Source organism: Anas acuta, chromosome 1 (genome assembly GCF_963932015.1).
Source record: "Anas acuta chromosome 1, bAnaAcu1.1, whole genome shotgun sequence".
Taxonomy (NCBI): domain Eukaryota; kingdom Metazoa; phylum Chordata; class Aves; order Anseriformes; family Anatidae; genus Anas; species Anas acuta.
Window position 1 is genome coordinate 43,303,886 of NC_088979.1, and position 21,482 is coordinate 43,325,367.

At 41.1% G+C, this 21,482-nt stretch overlaps 1 protein-coding gene across 2 annotated transcripts in view; it reads right to left on the reverse strand.

Moving 5' to 3' along the window:
* The window catches only part of TBC1D4 (TBC1 domain family member 4), a 106,596-nt gene extending 87,572 nt beyond the window's left edge, over positions 1–19,024 (reverse strand). For both annotated transcript variants that reach the window (XM_068676208.1, XM_068676199.1), the window contains exon 1: positions 18,368–19,024. In XM_068676208.1, the coding sequence (XP_068532309.1) occupies positions 18,368–18,838 (471 nt within the window). In that variant the 5' untranslated portion in view covers positions 18,839–19,024. The remainder of the gene's footprint in view (positions 1–18,367) is intronic.
* Between the last annotated feature and the right edge of the window lie 2,458 nt (positions 19,025–21,482).

The following is a 21,482-nucleotide window of genomic DNA, read 5'->3' on the forward strand; positions in this document are numbered from 1 at the left end:
TATCTTTTCTGAGGTGAAAATATCTTCAGAAAAAGAAAAAGAGACAGTATCCTCACCCAGGTAATCTGCAGGAAGAACTAAATGACATGTTCAGCAAATTAAAATAATAAATTCTCTAAACAGGTTAGCCAATAGCTCATGCTGCAAGGCTCTGGTTTTAGATCACCATTTTGTCCAGCTTTCTGGGCTGGTATCTTCAGAATAGTTCAGTCACTGAACTAAGAAAGAAATATACTTGTCTTTGGGTTTTGGCTCCTGTTCAAAACGCACTGCAAGCAACTCCTCCAAAGCATTTGGATACTCAAACTCTTTAGTTTGGTCTCCGCAAGGTATTGGCTAACAGAGGTTTGATAATAAATACATATGTAAGTGGTCAGAATCCGTGGATGCTCAGCAGATCCTTTAAGTACTTTCATCCAATCTTTAGGAAAACTGGCTCTATAAGAATGCCTTTGATTTGAGTGCTACAGGGACAGAATTTGAACGAAACAGGCAGAAACCAGGGTAAAAAGAGGCTATGGTTTATAAGAGGAAAGAAAGAATTGTGAGAGAGGGACAGAGGGACAAGGGAGACTGAAATTAATTACATTGCAATACTGTAAGTTCACAAATTTGGGAGTAGGAAGGGAAAGGGGACTGAGAAAAGAAAAGGAATTGCAGAGGGAGCTGAGAAATAACAGACACTTCACAGAGGAATAAGGTAAAAACAAGCACAAAAGATTGATGAAGATCCATGACAGACCAAGGACTGCCAATAAGAAAACACTGACAAAAACACAGAGATCAGAAAAAAGATCTAAGAAGTTTGAGTCATACTGAGTGCAAACAAGCAGAGCTGCAGCAGCCAGCAAACTGGGAAGGAGGTACGATGGCAAAGCAACAGGATTAGGCAAAGATGAGCTGGAAGCAGAACACTTTACATGAGAACAAAGAGAATTTAGTGATTCTCATCCCAGCATCTGAAATGTTTTTTTTCCTCAGCAAATGTCTGGGAAAAATTAAAAACATGTTCTCCCCACCCCCATTAAAACTGGGGGATGAAAGTTGTCTATTGCCATCCATTATCTAACTAGCTCAGAAGGTTAGAGGGAGGTTATTTACAAATTTTGTATCAGCTTTTTCTTTCATGAAGATCTGGTGGTTCGGTTGTTTTTTTGTTTTGTTTTGTTTGTGTGTTTTTTTTTTCTTTTTTGCTTGTTTTTCCTCTCTAAATTGCTTTCTCTAAAAGGTTAGTTGTGCATACGAAAACATATGTATAACTACCCAGCTTACAAAGTCAACATCAAGACAGAGCACTGATTGTGCAACTGCTCTGGACTTTGTGTGTACATATTGCAATGGTGATCAGTAGCTTAAGTGATGCTTTTCTCTCCACAAAACCCCTGGCTCATTCCCGTCAACAGTGGGCAAGATCTGAGAATGAACCAGAACCACAGTGGAGGATGAGCTTGCTCCATGAATAAGCAAGCTAGTTGCACATGGTCTGAGGAACAGAAAGTAGAAATAGAGGATGAATTTGTAGTTACAGAAGATAAACTGTAGTGAAGGAGACTATCACTCTTCTTCTACTGTTGTTGTCTTCTGTGGCGCTAGGCAAAGTGCTTAAACCAATGAGTCCAACACTTTGAGTGCTTCTCAGGTTCTGAGTGACGAATATAAGGTGCTGAGTCTGATTAGCTGGAAGGCTGTGGGATTACTGCTGGGACAGAACTTTGTATAAGGTCTGGATATATAAGCCATTTTGATAAGGAGGTTCCTAAGCACCTGAAATCAAGCATTCAGGTGTTTTCCATTTTTATTCAGTTAAAAAAAATCCCTTATTGGAATTTTTTTTTCTTAAATTGAGACACTTCCCTTTTCTCACAAATGTAACAATTTAAAAACACTTCTGTTAAACATTCAGATGCTATGGTAATAAGTAGCTCACAAAATTCTTTGAAGCAGTTACTACGTACATCAATGCATAATACATTTTTAGCATTTGGTAAAAATATTAAAGAAAAAAAAACGTGATCTGGTTGTTTCTACAGATTTATTTATTTATTTATTTGTACCTTCTGCCATCCTCAGGGACTCATGCAATAAAAAAGGGACTTGGTGAAAGAGACCTTCACCATCAATGTTTATGGCATACCTCTGGTAAAAGAACTTTTTCAATACATTATGGGAATGTCACATAAGACTTCAATCTATCAAAAAATATTTGGAAGAAAGATCTGGTAGCAAGCCCTCAAGTACCTGATCGTGGTAAAGCAAGTAACAGAAGTAACAGTTTCTTTATAGAATATTTTTGTATTTATTTGAACTTGATACTTCACAGTAAAGTGAACTATGTCTGCTGGAAGAGGATAGGTGATTTTCGAGATACATTCTTATTTAAGCACATTTCAAAGCAGCTAACAAATATCTTTTTTTCAAAAAAAAAAAAGTCTCTATAAAAATTAAAATGTACAATAATCTTTTATAAATCTGATAGCCTTCATGAAGAAATGAGTCCTATCTATGTTGAACTTCAGATTAACCCTGAGTCAAATTTCAGGCTTACAGCCAGTTTCTGGAAAATTTATGCACATGAGCAAACTCCTTGAACTCTGAATTAGACTTTTATAAGAACACCTGAAGGGCTGTACCTTTAGAAATAAGATTTGAAAGAATCATCACTTCTAAGTATAAGCGTATTCAGTATTACCAAAATAGCAGAGTTCTGCACAATAGCTGGTACGTTTAGAGTCAGCCCAGCTGCAACACAGGGTAATTGCGTCCTGAGTCAAACCAGGAACTGCAGCTCAGAACAAGGCAGCATGACTGCAAGGTCATAGGGAAGGTTGTTTCTAAACTGGGAAATAACCCAAAGTAAAATACTTTATTAGAAATTACAGATATGATCCCTGCTGCATGTTCTCAGCAAGGGATCTAGATCTTTGGCTTATAGGAAATGAAATATTTGCATGATACGTAGGGAGCTGAATATTTTAAGATCTGTTCCACAAACAGGACGTTTACATTCATTGAAACAGGACTCATTTTGTTCAAAGCAGCCATAAGTATTGCATTTGCAGATTCCTTTATGCGAAACTACAGAACCAGCTAGAAAAATCCAGTGCGCTAAGTTATGCTTGATAGAATCCAAATTGTTTTACAAGGTCTAGATGTTCCCATGTGTTTGTTTTTGCAAGGTGTGGAAGTTTGTGTTTTACACTGTTGTGCTGGGGTGCACGGGGAAAGGTGCAATTCTTTACATAAAAAGTCCAATATTCAGAATCCAAAGAGGAAGTGGAAGTCATTTATAGTGAAGAAAACATAATGATGGTAGAAGCTGCAGAGAAATTTTACAGAGACAAAATCATCCTTCACAAAAAAAAGCTAGAGAAATGCACAGGCATTAGATCTCCCCAAAGGTTCTAGAGAAACATTTTTGCCAATCTGGGCTATTAACCACTACTGGTGACTCAGTCTATTCCTTCAAATATCTAATCTTTTTTATAGTCCTAATAACCATTCTGCACATAAAGGCCGAAAAAAAATAAAATACACACAATCATTACTTTCCTCTAAATTTAGTAATCTCTAAAAGATCATAACTACTCTACTTAGATAAATTTATTTCCAACCTACAAAAGCTGCAATGCCACAGAGAAATAATATTTTTATGAATTGAATATCCATACTTGAGGCATTCAGGTGCATTTTCATGCAAAGGCACCCTTAGAAAACGTGTGCTTTCTGGATGTAGGTAATATTTTCTCTTTCCACAGCTGACACCATTTCTTCATTCATACTACCTGGATTGGAGTAAGAGGTATGCACTGATGTATACTGTCATATACTCAACTACTACAGACGGAGACTGTCTGGCTCGACAGAAACGACTGGATGAAATGTGTGATGAAGACATACTGTAGCACCCTGAGCTCACTGATCAGAAGACATGGGCAAAGGCCTGGGGTACTTCAATCTGTCAGGATCCAGAAGTAATTTACCTGAATAAATTACTCCTGTACTACTCCTTCCTCATGTCACTATACCTGTGCAGATTTCAGCAAAGCAAAACAACAAATGAATAACTATGACATTAAAACCTCTCAATCTGCTACTGTCTGAGATAGATTAAGAAAAGATGGGCCAAGAGGAAAAATAGCACCACAGGGATAAGAGACAGAAGGTTACATGGCTACTGGGAGGTATGACTCCTAAGAAGTCATACATTTAGATAGCTTTTATTTTGTCTGTAAAGTTGCAGTGCTACATCTGTGAGCAAACTGGCAACTAGCCCTGATTGTTTTTTTTTAGAAACAGCATGATTTAAGAACTGGAAGAAATACATTTGCCAGAGTCACTGGTTAATTACACAGGAGTTTGATCATCAAGCAGGTCACTACCACCTTCCCTTTCCTCCAAGCTGACTCATCCAGCAGACCACAAGCATCTCCATGGAAGCACTGCGATTCCCTAATGGAGAAGGGGAATTGCTCCTTCTCACCCCAAAATTTCAAACTATGCTGCTAAAGCATCTCAGAAATGGAACAGAAATGATACTCTGAAATTCCATTAAATACTGTTTCAACTCCTGATGAATTTGCCAGTTTCTTAAAGACCAGAGAAAAAACAGAGGGCTCATTAAAAACTCTTTGTGTTGCCACAACATGCTGGGGCAAAGGCTTGGGAGATATTCTTCATGCTCAGTTTTGAGCCTGTTTGCTTGGTAAAAAACATTTGGGAGCTGAGGGACAAAGGCATTATTAATCAAAGTACAAGTCCTCTTCATCTTCAAATAAAATTTCAAACAATTTTCAAACATATCACATGAAATAATATGGAAATGATTGATAGTTAGCAGAGCTACAAAGATAGTTATCATCAGGCGTCAGGCCTGCTTTAAAAAAATAATCAACAACTAATCTGTCAAAAAAATCTTTCAGCAGAGATAATGTTCAAAGACCACAAATTAAACATAAATTTTTGAAAGAATTAATTTTACTCAGTTGCAGGGAAAGGATACGCTGTGGTTCATATTAAACACATTCAAACCTTACTTGATGTATAAAATATCAGGATGGTGACCTACAATGACAGCCTTGTACTACATTAAGATTCACAGAAGTAATTTTTAGGACACTTTCAAGGACAGGTATTAATTTTACAAGTTGATATATGAACCATAGCTGTATTAACAGTAAGAAAAAAAAAAAGTCCTCTTCTACCACTACTTGTGGATTCATACAGAAGAATAAATTAGAAATCCGTGATTATCTCAATGTCATGAATATTTGCACATTTTAAAAGCTCAGCCATTAGAAAATGCTGCTGAACCAATTAAATGTTCCAGAGATTAGAGCACACTTATCTTGAGTTTACTTTCTCGCAGCAGTTCCTATCGGGCTCAAGTTTGCTTTGCTCTCACCCAGGCAATCTACCAGCTGCAGCGGCAGCCATGCAGTAACAGGCATCCGCCAGCAGCAATTTGTCTCAGTACCAGCAATAAATGACTCAGCTGCTCGTGTCATGCTCCAGGAGTCACCCTGCTAACATTATAGCCTTTTTAGCATACAGCACAGCATCTTTTTTGCTCCACCGCAGGTTGCTGTTTTATTTATTTTTTATTATTCCCCATATCCTCTTGCTAAAACGTGATCCAACTGACCTGATCACAAAGGAAGCTAACTTTCACTTCTTATCAACCACGTGGTGTTGACTTAAAAACAAGTGTGTGCCAGGTAGTGTCTTTTCAGAAAGGGTGTGAAGGTGAAAATAACAAATCTCAAATATAAAGCCAGTAAAAACATTAGAATAGCCCTGTTAAAATTGAAAGTACCCTCATGCACGCATATTTTTCCAAAACGTTTTCTGTTCAAATTTTTGTGCAATAAACAGCTGTTGTTCAAAAATACATTAAAAAAAATAGGTTAAGGCCAAGAGAAAAAAAAATATCCAAGACTTGCACACAAATGTATAAGAGCCGGACTTTTTTACATTTTTTTTTTGTAAAGCTGGGCTTTTTCTTTCTTTAAAATTTTAATTTGAAGCCAGCAGGGTTGTGGGAAAAAGGGGTTCCCCCCCTACCATGGCCAGAATCATGACTTCACAGCTAACAGTATTGCATGCAGTAGTGAAAACTCCTGCATTAAACAGCTAAAATGGTGGATTGGGACCACTTCAAGGAGCTGAGAAAAGCGGAAGAGCAAGAGACATGACATGAGAAAATAATAAACAGTAGCCTTGTATGCCCATATGGTAACAAGATTGAAAAAGACTGCAAATTTGAGAACTAATGCATCTGTTGACAACAAAGAAGGGATCTTGCAGTGATCTGTGTCCCCTACTGTTCTAGCTCTGCAGCTCTGGTTTCTGTAGCAGGTTCCCCTTATCTTTATGCTGCAGTTCCTAACCCTGACTTCACTGTGGCCATTCATGGGCACCAAGTAGAGAAAACAAGCCTCTAACAGACGTGTTCCTCTTGAGGAATGCTCCTGGTGTGAACAACAAACAAGGCCAGCAAATCCGTGTGCCAACAAAAATTGTTATGTTTCCTTAGGTCTCTGCAGGGCTGCAAATGACAGTAGCACCATGTACTGAATCTGAATTAGAAACATGTCACATCCTTATCCACCTGCTTATTAAATCAAGCTGAAAGATATTTTGACATTTTAATAGGAACAGTACCAGCAGAAACAAGAAACTTCAAGACTATTATTTTTATGACAGAGTAATAGCAAGAGACTGCTGTACTTGATGGTAGGATAATACATGAGACGGTATAAAAGCCTGAAACGTGCTCCAGAGCAGTAAAACAGTACGACCTTCCAGCAGCTGGCAGTCCTATTGGAAAACACTGCACAATTCTGGCAGAGTTTGGAAACTGCTCCTTATTGAAGAGCAGGGCTCTCTCTCTAGAGTCTCAAGTTGTTGACCAAACAGTCCTCTGAAACTGACCCTGTGCAATCAAGCCTGACATGTAAGCCCTACGCAGGCACTGCATAGCTCCATGCAGATTTTTGTTGGTACACAGCAGCAGCCCTTGAGGAGAAATGATCCACTGCAATTTATATAGGCTGCTCCCCATAGCATGGCTGGAGAGCCAACGTGGCAACACAATGTTCAAGGGAATTAATTTACTTCTTTAAATTACGAAGCCTGCATTTATTGCAGCCACTATAGGCTTTTACTGGCCAGCATAGTGTTGAAACGAAGTATTTTCTATGTATTTCATAGTTGTAAAACTCTTAAATGCTTTACAACTGATAGAAAGAAGAATATCATGCATACGTAATGCTTATACTTTTGGTGAAGAAAGTCAGGTGATCTTGAGTTTAAACCTTACACTTGATGTAGTGTTGCTTGCAATCAGTAATCCAACACAAAAGCATCACATCAATGCAAGCAAGCTTTAAATCATTACCTAAAAGACTGAAATATGTAGCATAGTAATAAGAATTTTACCAATGTATTTCTACCATATTAGGTGTAAAATACTACATACTTGGCTGTGTAGGCAGGTATGAGCTGGCTATTTGTACAAGGATGGCAATGACCTGTGGGATTCAGCAGAGTATTCTGAGCTTCCCACAGAGTTACAGCAAGAATTTTAAAATCAGCAATATAAGCATCAAAGCCTGTAGAGCAATGTGAGTTTTTCAGGTTAGGGTATACTAGGTCTATAAAATATAGTGGTACAATTGCAAAATATAACAGCGGGACTAAATATCTAAAAAGCCTCTATTATTATAGCCTGGGTTGGCAAACAATGCATTAGCACTGTCATGTTTCATTCTCTTACTTTTCTTCAACTTCACACTTAGCATAGTAAGAAAGTTTATGATGTTCCAGTTTATAATGTGATTCTTGAAGGTGCATCTTTAGGTACCTGACAGGCAATAAAGAGCAGCCTGTAAATATACATCCCAGTTTGCCTCAGGTTGGCACTTCCAGAAGTCAAAAATATCAGCTGAAGCATCCATTCTGGAGCACCACAGAAATCAGAAATTAGAAATCACAGAATCGTCTAGGTTGGAAGAGACCTCCAAGATCATCTAATCCAACCTCTGACCTAACACTAACCAGTCCTCCACTAAACCATATCACTAAGCTCTACATCTAACTGTCTTTTACAGACTTCCAGGGATGGTGACTCAAAATCCCCTTCTCAAAATCTGACCTTTTTTATGGCAGACACATGAGAACTCAAAACAGAAGCATATCAAACAGATTGTCAAATCTGAAAAATTGAGACTCAGATAAGAAATAAAATGGTACTAAGGCTGAGTTTCCTTTAAAAGTTTAAGAGAAAAAAAAATCAAATAATTAAAAAGTTTAAGAGGAAATGTACAAATCCAAATACTTATTATTGATACTGTCATTAAAAAGAATTGCTGAAGTTTTAACCTCCAATTTGCACTGAATGCAAAAAGTTACCTTTCAATTTCCCATACAGCCACAACAAAAATTAGCAAGAGTATTATATTAAATAGCAAAACTGAAGTGCAAAACAGTGGGTGAATACATAGAAACAAAATACTTGGTTACATAAAGAAACACCAAGTTCATTAATCTAGCCTTCTGGGCTGGTCTCCACATTTCTCACACTCCCAACTGTGATACTGTATAATTTAAGGACAACCTACATTGTGAGCAAAAGGAAAAGAAAATGCAAGAAAAACAACATTCATACAGATGGATTGATATGTTCATTTTATATATTTATTTATTTATTTTTACAATTCCTTCTGTGGTGCTTTTGCAGAGTAAAGGTCACTGTGGAGGAAATGCATTCATTTTGCAAACTTCACGCCACCACAGTGAACTGCAGGTATTATTTTTAGTTCTCCCCTGCACTAAACAGAGAGTGAATCTGAGGCATGGGGAGGCATCGTGCCAGGATGTAAACCCACTCCTTCTGAGCTGGCTTTAATCACGCTGTCTTGCTCCCACTCTGCTCCTGTGTTTAGGTCAGCAAATTTCCTCAACACTAAATTTTGTCAATGCTAAATCTGAACACATATGCATACACATATGTCGCGGACAATCTGGATGTGTTTCATCATGAATAATTCAAAAAAAGTAGGATGTGCTGCTCCGACTGAAAGGCCCACTTGATTTTCTATTTTGGCAAGGCTTGCCCAAGAAAGTGCTACTGAAGAGTAGCCAAAATCTCGCCTCTATTTATAATGTGTTTGGTTTACAAAAAAAGCGGATCCTCTTCACAAACTCTTGTGTAGAGCTCAAGCTTGCAGTCCCCACAGAAAATTAAGCAGTTCTCATCAAGTATGATCACAAAGTCAGGCCAGAAGTATTTTCTACAGAAGGCACACTCTTTAAAATATTTCTCTATTCAAAGCAAAGTCTCGTACACAAACCTAAACAAAACGTTAGAAAAAAAAAAGCTGTATTCTCCACAAATAGCTACCAGATCCTATAGGATTTACACACTAGAGCAACACATTAGCATCTTAAATTACCTTTCTTGCTGGATACAGTTTTTTTGTTGGTTGTTAGTTTTCCTAAGGACAACTACAATGGCTTGTGTGGGAATCTGTGTCTGAAACAGCTGATATTGCCACAAAAGTACCCTGACACTGGCTGCCATTTGGTATTTATTTCCACTGCCAAGCATGGAAGCAACTTGAATACACAATACTGTCTCCTTCTAATCTGCATAATAGCAAGAGTGAATTTCTATGCCTCAGACCATCAAATCCATAATTTTGCATGCTGTGACAGAGCTGGGGCAGGCAGGAATCACCGAGCTTTTTGTGTCTACTGCAGCCTGCCCATGCACATCAATGTGAAGGTCACACACCAGCTTTCAGTACAGAGCACAGCCAGAATTGGTGAGCTTCTTTGTTTCTACATTTCCAGCTGGGTGCTCCTAAAGAGTGCAACTTGTTCCTCTTTGGCAAACAAGGCTCTGTTAAATATGTACTACCCTAATTCCATTTTTATTTGGAAGTTCTACCACAATTTGATCTCCAGTTGTAAGAAAGATCAAGACAAAGCAAGAAACAAACTATGCAAAGGTATATAAAGATATTTCAAGTTTAGCATTGCATGTCCTAGACTTTCACCGCTCTCTTTCTGAATATTTACCCTAGTTTAGAAATACTCAAGAACCCACAGACCACTGGCTACTCCCAAAGTTCCTGGGACATTGCTTTTTTTTAAACAAACAAAAAAAAAAGCCAAAAAGAACACAACAGGAAACCCACATTGGTGTCATAGAGTACATGAAATATATTTAACATCAGCATCCGAAAAAATTAAATATTTATTGGTCTTGCTAGGAAAAACAAAACGGAACAGTCTGGAAGGCAGTCATTGCTATGCCCCAGAGGATAATATTCCTACTTCCCACAACATGTTTTTAGATGCATCGCAGATCTCTAAACAGCACTGTGCAGATCTACACGTTCTTGCCAAGACGTGTAATGAAATAAAACATAACCCTAGCCATTATAACTGAGCAAGCTGCTTGTTAAGGTTTATCAATGTGCAAAAATGAACCGCGTGACCGAAAACCACTTTAATTAAAGTAAGCTACAACGGGAGGGGGAAAACCACAGTGACAGGGATGGTGGAGTAGGGAAAATGCTGCACTTGTATGGGGTTGGTTTTATCTCATCATCTAGTGGCTTCTGCAAGTCTTTTCGTACACCGTTTGAACTCTAAACAAGGATCTTCTGTCATATTTGCATTTTAAATTAATCCCTCAGAAAATGCCACGTGCCCAGTACAGTACAACCCTGTTCACCTTCAGTTGTTCCAGAAAACAAGAAAAACTTCACCACATTACCCTTCCAAATTTCCAGAAGAAAGAATGTTTCAAGTTCTAAGTACAAAGAGAGAGAATGGTAAAAAAGGGAAATTACAGATTCTGTGAGAAAGCAATCGGATTTGAACAAAGATGAAGATAACTCACTATTACAAGTAACTAATAAAGTCAGGAAATGTGGTTTAGTAAATACAGTTCCTTCAAAGCACTAGCAGAATTTTCTAAATTTAATTGAGAGTCCATTAAAGAAAAAATTTTTCTTTTTGCAGTTAATCAACTGAAATATTTTGCCTCTCTTATTCGAACTGAAGAGAACTGTAATGTATCTAGGTAATGGTTATTAATTTGTGACAACTTTCAGAAGGTGAAAAATAAAATTTAAGGCATGTTTTACACATATTTACTCTATACCATCTACCCTGTCTTAACAGCCTTCATGGCAGAATGGCTTTTAAAGTATGTCTCAGGTTTTTGTTCAGCTGACTTAAGGAACTAAAAACCAAGTAGAAGAACGTGAATAACCATATTTAAGTTCTTCAGCTGAAGGCATACAACACTGCATTTCAGGAGGGTGAAACAACACCCAGGGGCCCTGCTGCTGACGTGGTTCTCCTTTTTCTGCCCAGAGAGAACCTGCTCAGAGAACAGGGGAAGTCTCAGCAGCACCAACCACTCCAGAGGAGAACCAAGTAATTAACTTCTGATTGGGAGCCCTAATTCCCTGCAGCAAGGAGAGGCAGGACCGACTCCTTGGCTTCCTGTAAGGAGGATGGCTTTAGGGAGCCTTCACGTCAAACAGCAGGACATAAAACGTTATTGCAAGAAGCGTCGCAGATGTTGAGAAGTAGAAAGGAATGAATATAGCTTCAAATGTGTAGATTTTGTGCTGGTAAAGGAAAATTGTGTTCAAAATGCAAAAAAAGAGAAAAAAAAATAATATACTGCAGTTTGGGCTTCAGTGAGCCCCTTGGGGGTGTTTGCATGTCTTTTTGTTTGCTTGGTGCTTTTCTTTGTTTATTTATTTTGTGTGTGGTGATTTTTTTTCTATGTTGTTTTCCCTGTAGTGTCTAAATATACTACTAGAACTAATCCCCTATGATACAAACAAGTTTGCTTCTGACAAATGCTGAGAGGAAGATTGAGTTACCAGACTACTCTCAGATCTGCAGAACAATCACATATGTCTATTTACCCAACTCACTGATCCACCAGTTGTCACCTAGTTAAAACACCTGGAAAGGGGAATAAAACACTTGGAAAGGGGAATAATATTCATGAATGAACACACTGATACATAAAGATGATGTGTGTCCTCTGCCAAAAGTGATCACAAAACAGGTAACATACTTTTTGCAACCTTGGTGCAGCTCCCTCCACATTTCATGATTTCAACACCCCTCTAACATTTCCAATGTTCTCTATCGTCTTTTTCACTTTGAAGATATCTTCAGAGCAGGTGCATTTGTTTCTGACATGACCATACAGTATCTTGCATTTGTGATGCTACGATTTGTTTGTAAATCCATGTTATTCCATATGGTCTTCATGCACCTATTTGTGTCAGAAGAAACAAGGTGATAGCCGTGGTATTACAGTCTATAAGGAACAGAAAAGCACAGATCCTGTTTAAGAATTGAGTCACTTCACTTTGCTGCCTTAATTGTGCTGTCCAGCTGCCCTCAATCACTGCCTTATTTCTGACCTCTACAAGACTTCCAGTAGGTCTGGCCTTTTTATTCAGTGATCTCCCTGTAGTCTCTAAAGCTGCTTCAGAGTACTGCAGCAGGTGAAGGTAGATGGTGCCATAATTCACATATGGGACAAATGACAAAAGTCATTACACTGAAATAAACTCCTCTCTTTTTTCTTGTCTCTGAACTAGAAAGAGTACATGAAACCACAGAGAAAACAACACCAGGTGGCAGAGGACAGCTGGCGCCATGAGAGGACCATGCCAACACTGCTATAAGTTCTGCATGACCCACAGCCCAGACAGCAACCCCCACAATTCGCCTCTGAAATTCATCGCAGAGTTCACCTCGTTACCTCAGAAAAACACACGATGGCCAAAGAGATCCAGGCAAATTGGGAAAACGCATGGAAAAGATGCAAAGAAGGGTGATTCTATACCATCCTCTAGGAAATAGGAGGTATGGGAAGAAGTCAGTCATGTTACTATTCTGCAATGACTGTTTGGAACTCTAACCTTTTTTTAGCATTCACTTTTATAAACACTAACTTTGGTCTGAGATTTTCACCACCCCTAGAAATCAGGCTCTCTCTATTGCCAACATATACATAAGCTAGCCAAACTTTCTGGAAGTTAGTTTTCTATTTAATTATTTTTGAAAGGACCAGCCTCTACATTTGAGAAACAGAACAGAAAAACTTAGAAACATCCTCAGAAAAGAAGGCTTGATTTGGTGTGCCAAGATGCATACAAGCTCCTTTCATTAAATCAAATAGCCTTATTTTCTAGTCACTGTGTTACCTACAGCCATTCTCACTGAGGTTATATTATTTCATATATTTGCCATCCTATATTTTATTTTACCCTTTGGAAAATGCAATCCTTAGTAACATCCCTTCTATTCCTGAATAATGGGTTGGGTTTCAAGAATTGCAAAAGGAAAAATGCGAGAATTAAACATATGTATACAGCAGATAAGAGAGCACTCAAAACTATTCCCTCTTTCCTAAACATTAATCAGAGATAAAGGGCTACATAGCAACACTTAGAAACAGCTAACAATTTTATTTTTTTTTACTATTCCTTAAATTTGGGACTTGGCAGGAAATCATCATGGACAATTTTTTGTTTTCAAAACTGGAATCTAAAGATAGCTGTGAAAGCCTAAAATGAAAACCACACCAAAAAAAAAAAAAAAAAAAAAAAAAAAAGTGCTGAATCTGTCATTAAGGAAAACAAAACAAAAATGAAACCTCAAGCTCTCAACATTCAGTTCCATTTCCCAAACCTTAGGTCAGACATTATTTAAATGAAAATCCAAGACTTCATTTGAGTCTCTGTAGCCCATACAGGCTGGAGATAATGAGGCTGCTAGCAGAACAATTCTGTGTTCATTGCAAGCCTTTAGCATTCACTTTGTTTTGAGTCATTGCTTTTCAATTTCTCATTCGATGAATGAAATTCTGACCCACACAATCTGAGAGAAAATTCTCCTTTGTTCTCTCCAAGACTTATTTTCTTGATAAAACTGGGAAAACAGATCTTTTTCATGGAAAAGAATTACCTCTTTCCTCCGCTGTCAAAGCGTGCTCAGGTCTACCTAACAACCAAGCCATACATCTCTCATTTCCCTCAAAACCCAGAGCCCATCTTTTTCCATCATGTTGGTTTTTCCTATTTAAAACACAGCTTACCCAATGACTCAACCTGTGCAACAGTTCTCATATGAATTGAAACAATGCTGTGCATACGTATGTAATATGCCAAGAATTTGCATGGATTCAGCCCATGCTCCTATGTTACATAAAAAACAAAGCACAAAATCTGAATGCGAAGTTCACTATCTGACTTCCTTCTTCAAATGTTTCCAACTTATATTCGCTAATAAGAAGACTTACAGAGTGTGATCTTATCATAACATAAGAGTTTCCTTCAAATAGCTAAAACTGGAGATTTTGTACTGATGCCTTGTTTTCCAGAACAAGCTGTCCTATGGCCTTGCTTTACTGAAATGTATTATCTAACAGACAATTAATACTCACTTGGAATAGACAAGCAATTTTGACTTTTAGCCTTTGCAGTGATTACAGAGCAAGGATTTGAGTTACAAAGAGGTTGCCTCCAGCTCTCATCTCTAGCCCTCTACACCTCTCTAGTTCTTACCACAGCTTCACCTGGTCAGCAAAATGCTCCAGTATTGGTCTGAGACAGCCTAGTGCCACTAACTTGCAGTTGCAGCTATGTTTGAGATGCACAAAAGCTAAACCATACTGAGGTCTGTGCATTGGAGCAGTTTTCTTCTCAGGGCCAGCTTGGATTAGTTTTGAAAGCCATAACAATATACTTGGATGACAGCTAATAAGGTTTCTACATACAAAATACATCAAGTAAGTTTTTTGCTTAACTGGAGGAGGTTATGATTATGTAACTATCTTCACTAATAAGAAGCAATTACAGTATAATTAGATTTAAGATTCCAGTTCAGGTTAAAAAAAATAAATCTCATAAGACAGACTTACTCACTTACTAAGAAGAAAACGTACAGTCTAGATAAGCACAAATAAAAATAATTAAAAAAAAAAAAAAGAGTAAAAACATCAGACCATATCCTTTTTGCCAGAAAACAAGTAACTCCAGGCAATCGTCAAACCATATTGATCTGTTTCAATCAAAATCTGTTTTACAGAATAAGTTCAGTATTTCACAGTAAAAAATCATTGAGACTGAGGTTGCAAACACTACTCAAAAGGGCTTTTCTTGGTGGCTGGGAGGACGGTATGCCTGCTATATTTAGAAACTAACTTTTGGTTTACTAAAAGAAAATCTGTTCCTGTGGTTGTGAAGAAAATCTGCCAAATGTAAAATGAGACAATGCTGTCATCTGATGTGTACAGACAGACTCTGTGCATCCTACATAATTCTCAAATGACAGCAGTGCAAAACTAACACATCTCTGGCTGCTATTGAGAAGCTACTAGCCAGCACTAAATCAGACAACTACCCTCATCCAGTTCAGCTGGCTCCTGCCACTTCAAAAAGTTATTAGAAGCAGTCAATACTGCAATAGTTCTGAATGAAAAAAGCCAAAAACTTTCATTCCCACCCTGACTAGACAGAGAATTCCAGGAGTTTTCTCTCCCTTTTGTAACTGAAGAGCAAAAGAAAGAGACACCCCCCGAGAAAAGCATCTTTGCATCCACCCCCATACTGACAGCTGAGCTCTGAGTTTGACGCTGTGCCAAGGTACTACTCCAAGACAGCAACCGATCCACTGACTCCTACTTTTCAGCTTTGCCTACAATTTGCAGGTTTTCAAATAAAATGTTCGGATGTACCACCTCACTCAGATGTTTTTCTTCAGTCATGGCAAATAACAATAAAAGATGCTGTCTCCCTGCCTTACGTTGCCAGGGCATATATATTGTGTTGGCTTTTTACTGGTCATGTGCTATAGAAATTTGCAGAAAGTATTGCTTTCTTTTGCAAACAACATCTAACTTTGCTGTAATGGTGAACTCACATGCATCCTAGACACTGTGCAATATTTCCAGTGGACTAAGCAATGGTCTTGAAGCCAAATTTTTCCTTCAGCTACTCTGTATCCTGAATTACAGCACTAGCACTAATATCCTGGTAGTTGTATGTTACCATCTCACTTTTGTAATTTTCATCCACCATTGAAAATTATGGCCAGCTGTCTTCTAAGTCAAACACTACAAGACAGCTCCTGCAGCCTTCCTTCATTCCTGAGTGACCTTGACATGCTGCTGAACTTCATACCACCAACAACGGTAATAACATCACGGCCACCACGGCTTTGTGGTCAACTTAAGCTGGTCTGAAGTCAGCTCAAGCACTGAAGAGGTCATCCCACCCTTCCTTTTCTTAGCTACTCCTTCCTACCTTGTGCCTCCAGCCTACCTATGTTGATATATACAGTGTTGCATTGCAAAGCAAACCAGGGAAGTGGTTTGGGACCAACCCGGCAGAAGTAGGTGAAAAGCAAGTTTAACTCGAGCCAATTCCCTGATCCCATTTGTCACGCGGCAGCACAAAAAACAGTTGTGGTGACATGAGGACAAAGCCAAGAGGAAGGTACAAGAGGCTGAGGCTTGAAGAGGGCAGGATTGTGTCTCATGGCAGCAGTGCCAACTTACGTTGGCTGGAAGGAACTATGGCCCAACAGCAAAAATGAGGTCGTCTTAAAATAACAGCTGTGAAAAATACTTTCTAAACTAATATGCACCATGAAGCTCACATAACCAAGATGAATCAGATGCATGCACTTAAAGATCCTGAAAGTGTGCAAGAACGGCATCTGTTTTATAACAAACAAGAGTATCAAAAGAAGATTTTCAGAGCTAGTGACTTGCAGCCTGGTCTCATCCGATCAAAACTAGGGTTAAGCATGGATCAAGAGACCCACAAAGACTTAGCTAACCAAGCCTCTCCAGTTGGTAAAGTAACTTTGGAAGGAAAAGAAGGTGGAAATTTCTTTCCTTTTTGATACCTGAGAAAAAAATAAATTACCCGTTAATCAGATAGTCGTGAATCACATAGCTGGCTATGTATCTACTACCTTTGTTGCAGCTCTTTGTCTGGAAGCCTGTGCCAAGTAACCCTCCTGTAACGGCCTTTTATTAATGATAAAAAGGTTAAAAAAAAATCTTGCCAGATAAAATTTAGTCTATACTGTCAGAATAAGATAGGAATTTATAAAAGGGAACTTGTTCATACTAATAACTTCCTTCCAAAGGAAGACTTTACCTGTAGTATAAATCTAAGTCTATGCACATAAAGACATTCTCCTCCATGAGGAATGAAGGAAAGACATATGGATGTATAATCAGTTTAATCAGAAACAGCATCCCAAATGTAAATGTGAACGTGAGAAATACCAAATGCAAGAGGAATATGCACCCCGTATCTCATAGCATGAGGTTGCCTTACAAAGCCATGGCATCAGACCAGAGCTACCCAAGAAATAACATTCGTCTCAACACCTTCTGCCAACAGCAGGAGCCTTCAGTCCATATGGCCAGACTCATAAAAGGACATCGTGGCTGCACCCTCGCCAGACGCCATCCCCTCAGTTTCACGCTCTTGCTGCGTGCTCTCCTGACCCTGAATTCCCTTTTCCTTGGCAGGGCACAACAGTGGCAGCAGCTGCCAACAAGTTAAACGCAGTTACCTCTGTTCGGGATACCTCTCATCCCGTCTTTGATGATGGCTCAAGCCGCAGCTAAGTATGTAATCTAAACCCCTCCAACGTAACAACCTCTGGCAGCACATTTGCTCAAATCAAAATTAACAAAGGAAAAACTTTCAGTAAGGTGAGTGGTTTTGGTAAATTCCAGTATTTCCAGCTACATGCGTTTTTTCTCTACACATGCCTCTGAAAATCTGGGAGAAGGTGTCTTGACTTATTCACCCAAGGTATTCTCAACCAAAGGCCCTTTTCTTGCCGCCACCACGCTAAACCAACAACCAAACCCAATTGTCAAACCGCACTCCAAACAGGGAGGAGACAGGAGCCTGCCGCTCCACATTTGACGCGCGAGCCAAAGCCTGTTGAGGAGTCAGAAAAACACGGTCTTGCCGTTCAGTTTTTTGTTGTTTTTCCCCCCATCTGGCACTTTATCAACAATGCCTCCACCCAAACCTAGGGCTGTTTGGAGCACCAGGGAGCGTGCCTGGGCACAGCCGGGCGTCCTGCCCGCTGGTCCCAGGTGACGGCTGCTGCGCGGCGGTTGACGGCACGACCACTGCCACCATCCCCACCACCACCACGACCAATACCACCACGACCACCACTACCACCCCCAAAAACACCACGACCAACATCACCACTACCATCCCCAACGACACCACGACCAAGACCACGACCACCTCCAACCCCAGCCGCCCCCACTCGCCTGGTTGGGGTCGGTGGCTCGGAAGACGTGGCAGGCCATGGGGGAGTCGGGGTTGTCGGGCTGCGCCTTGATCAGGTAGGCGAAGTAGGTGAGGTCGTGGCTGTTGTGGACGAAGCGGGCGATGTGTTGCGCCTTGTGCTCGAAGATGAAGACGGCGGGCGCGGGGCTGCCGGGGCGCCCGGGGCCGGGGCTGGGGGGTCCGGCGGGGACACAGCGCAGCGTGGGGGACCCCAGCAGCAGCAGCACCTCTCGGGCCGGCACTCCGCTGCCCAGGGAGCCGCCGGGCTCCTGCCGCTGCCCGCGGCGCCGGATCTCGGCCATCAGCCAGGGCAGCATGGGCAGCGTGGTGCGGCGGTCCAGGCACGACCAGCCCACGTACCACAGCCTGAAGCGCTTCTCCGCCGCCGGCTGCGGCTCGGCCGAGGGCTGCAGGGGGTGGGAGAGAGGCTGGACCCCCGGGGGGTTCTCCATGGCCGCGGCCGGTGGGCTCCGGGTGCGGCCGCCAGGGCCTGAGAGCTGAGCGCGGGGCCAGAGCTAAGCGCGCATCCCGGCACGGCTCGGCTCGGCTCGGCTCAGGTCAGCCCGCGGGGACTGGGGGGGATCTCCGCCGTCCTGTCCTTCCCCTCCGCTCCTCCTTCTCCTCCTCCTCCGCCCACCGCCCCGGGGAGGAGCGAGGGAGCTACGCCCCGAGCGGGAGGGGACGAGGATGAGGAGGTCCGCAAGGGGAGGAAGGTCACCCGGGGGAGGGGGGGGGTGTGAAGGAGGTGCCGAGGCTGCCGGGGTTTTTCCTACTTCAATTTCATCTTAGTTCTTTTTTTTTAATCCCATTCTATTCTTGTTTTCATTTTATTTTACTCCCGTTTCCTCTCCGGCGGCTCCCCCAGGCCAGGGGCTTTTCCCTCCCGCGGGACTTCGTCTGGTGCCCGCCGGCCCAGCCTTGCTACCGAGCCACCTTCAAGTCACACTTGATATTAAAACTGTTTTCTAAATACCTTTTTCTAGGTTTCTTTTTCCTGCTCTGAGCTTCTAGGTTGTTTTTTTCCCTCGCTATCGCGATAACATCTGACAGTGTAAAATCTGCCACCTACTGTAAATGGGAGTAACTGGTCTCCGAGAAAGAGGCTTTTCTAATCATACAGCATCCGTATCCATCTTGTAATTACCAAATGCAGTGACTGCCCTTGTGTTCACGTTGGTAGGAACAGCAGCGATAACTCCCCGTAACGCAGCGTTACGGCAAACCTTTTAGCCCTACTGCTCTCTAGAAAAGTCAGTAGCTTGGGCTGAAGAGCTACACCATGCTCTTGGAGACCCCACACTACATAATTTGGGCAGAGAGTTTGTGTAACAGCCGGCCACATCATTCACAACAAACAGAACTGATGCCAAAACTGTTGTGCTAGCGGTGTTTTATTCAATAGTTTGACAAGCAACTGCTCATCTCCTGCACAAAGAGCTTCGCTCTTCTATTTTTTTGCTAGTTTCTCTGGCCGAATGCATTTTGGCTTATGGATAATCTGCTGCAGTTTTCAGTTTTAACACCGGGACTTGGAAAGACCTCAGACATTGCCCTTCCCATCACTGTACTAATGTGAGCTTTTCTTAGAACAGGGCAGCAAAAAGACCTCTGTAGACTGGACATCAGCTTTAATATTTGCTAGAATGGTACAAATGAAAGCAAGGATGGGATTGCTTTCCCAAGTTGACTATTTTCACAAACATTAGCAACTGAAGCACATTTTTTGTTCTGCAGTAGATTTTATAACTGGGGTAGTCAGAATGCAATTTTTATTTTTATTTTTTTTTAATCACAAACGTATCAGTCCTAAAAGTTTGCTGTCCATCTGCACATGTCCATCTGTCCATGTCCACATCTGCACAGTTCTCATTAACCCATTAGCTGAGAACGTAACAAGATTTTCTGCTTCCATGAAACAGAATCACAGAATCATCTAGGTTGGAAGAGACCTCCAAGATCATCAAGTACAACGTCTGACCTAACACTAACCAGTCCTCCACTAAACCATATCCCTAAGCTCTACATCTAAACGTCTTTTAAAGACCTCCAGGGATGGTGACTCCACCACTTCCCTGGGCAGCCCGTTCCAATGCCTAACAACCCTTTCGGTAAAGAAGTTCTTCCTAAGATCCAACCTAAACCTCCCCCGGCACAACTTTAGCCCATTCCCCCTCATCCTGTCACCAGGCACGTGAGAGAACAGGCCAACCCCCACCTCACTACAGCCTCCTTTAAGGTATCTGTAGAGAGCGATAAGGTCGCCACCAAGCCTCCTCTTCTCCAGGCTGAACAAGCCCAGCTCCTTCAGCCGCTCCTCGTAGGACTTGTTCTCCAGGCCCCTCACCAGTTTCGTCGCCCTTCTCTGGACTCACTCGAGCACCTCCATGTACTTCTTTTATAGCGAGGGGCCCAAAACTGAACACAGTACTCAAGGTGCGGCCTCTCCAGAGCTGAGTACAGGGGGACAATCACTTCCCTAGCCCTGCTGACCACACTGCTTCTTATACAAGCCAGGATGCCATTGGCCTTCTTGGCCACCTGAGCACACTGCTGGCTCGTATTCAGCCGACTATCAACCAGCTGCAGACCAGTTCCACAACTCCAGCCTTGTGGGATGGGTTTGGCAGCCACCAAGACCCTCTAATAGGGCACCTGAATAAGACCCATTAACCCACTCGGTTAATGCCATGACAAGCTGCTCATGTTCTGCCAGCTCAGATCTGTGAGCTGCCTCAAGCCTGAGTGACAGCGCTCACAGAGGTACCGCTGTTGGCGCCAAGGAAGCAAAAATAGATGCCCGGAGGTGAAGAGGGCAGGAAGACTACTCGCTCCTTTGGGGAACGCTAGCTTACGTGAGTCATCTGGAGCGTGAAGCTGCAACTTAGTCACTTGAGCTCAAAGACAAATTTAAACCCCCAGGGAAGTGAACTGCACACTGGATTTGCACTATAGCAGCAGAGAAATTCCCCCCTTATACACACATACAGTTGCAACGATTTTACATGTTTTTACTTTGGATTTTATATTTTATAAAAGACTGCATTATTTTATATGACTTCTATTTTGTGAAGTAGAACTGTGAGGAACAAAATGCGG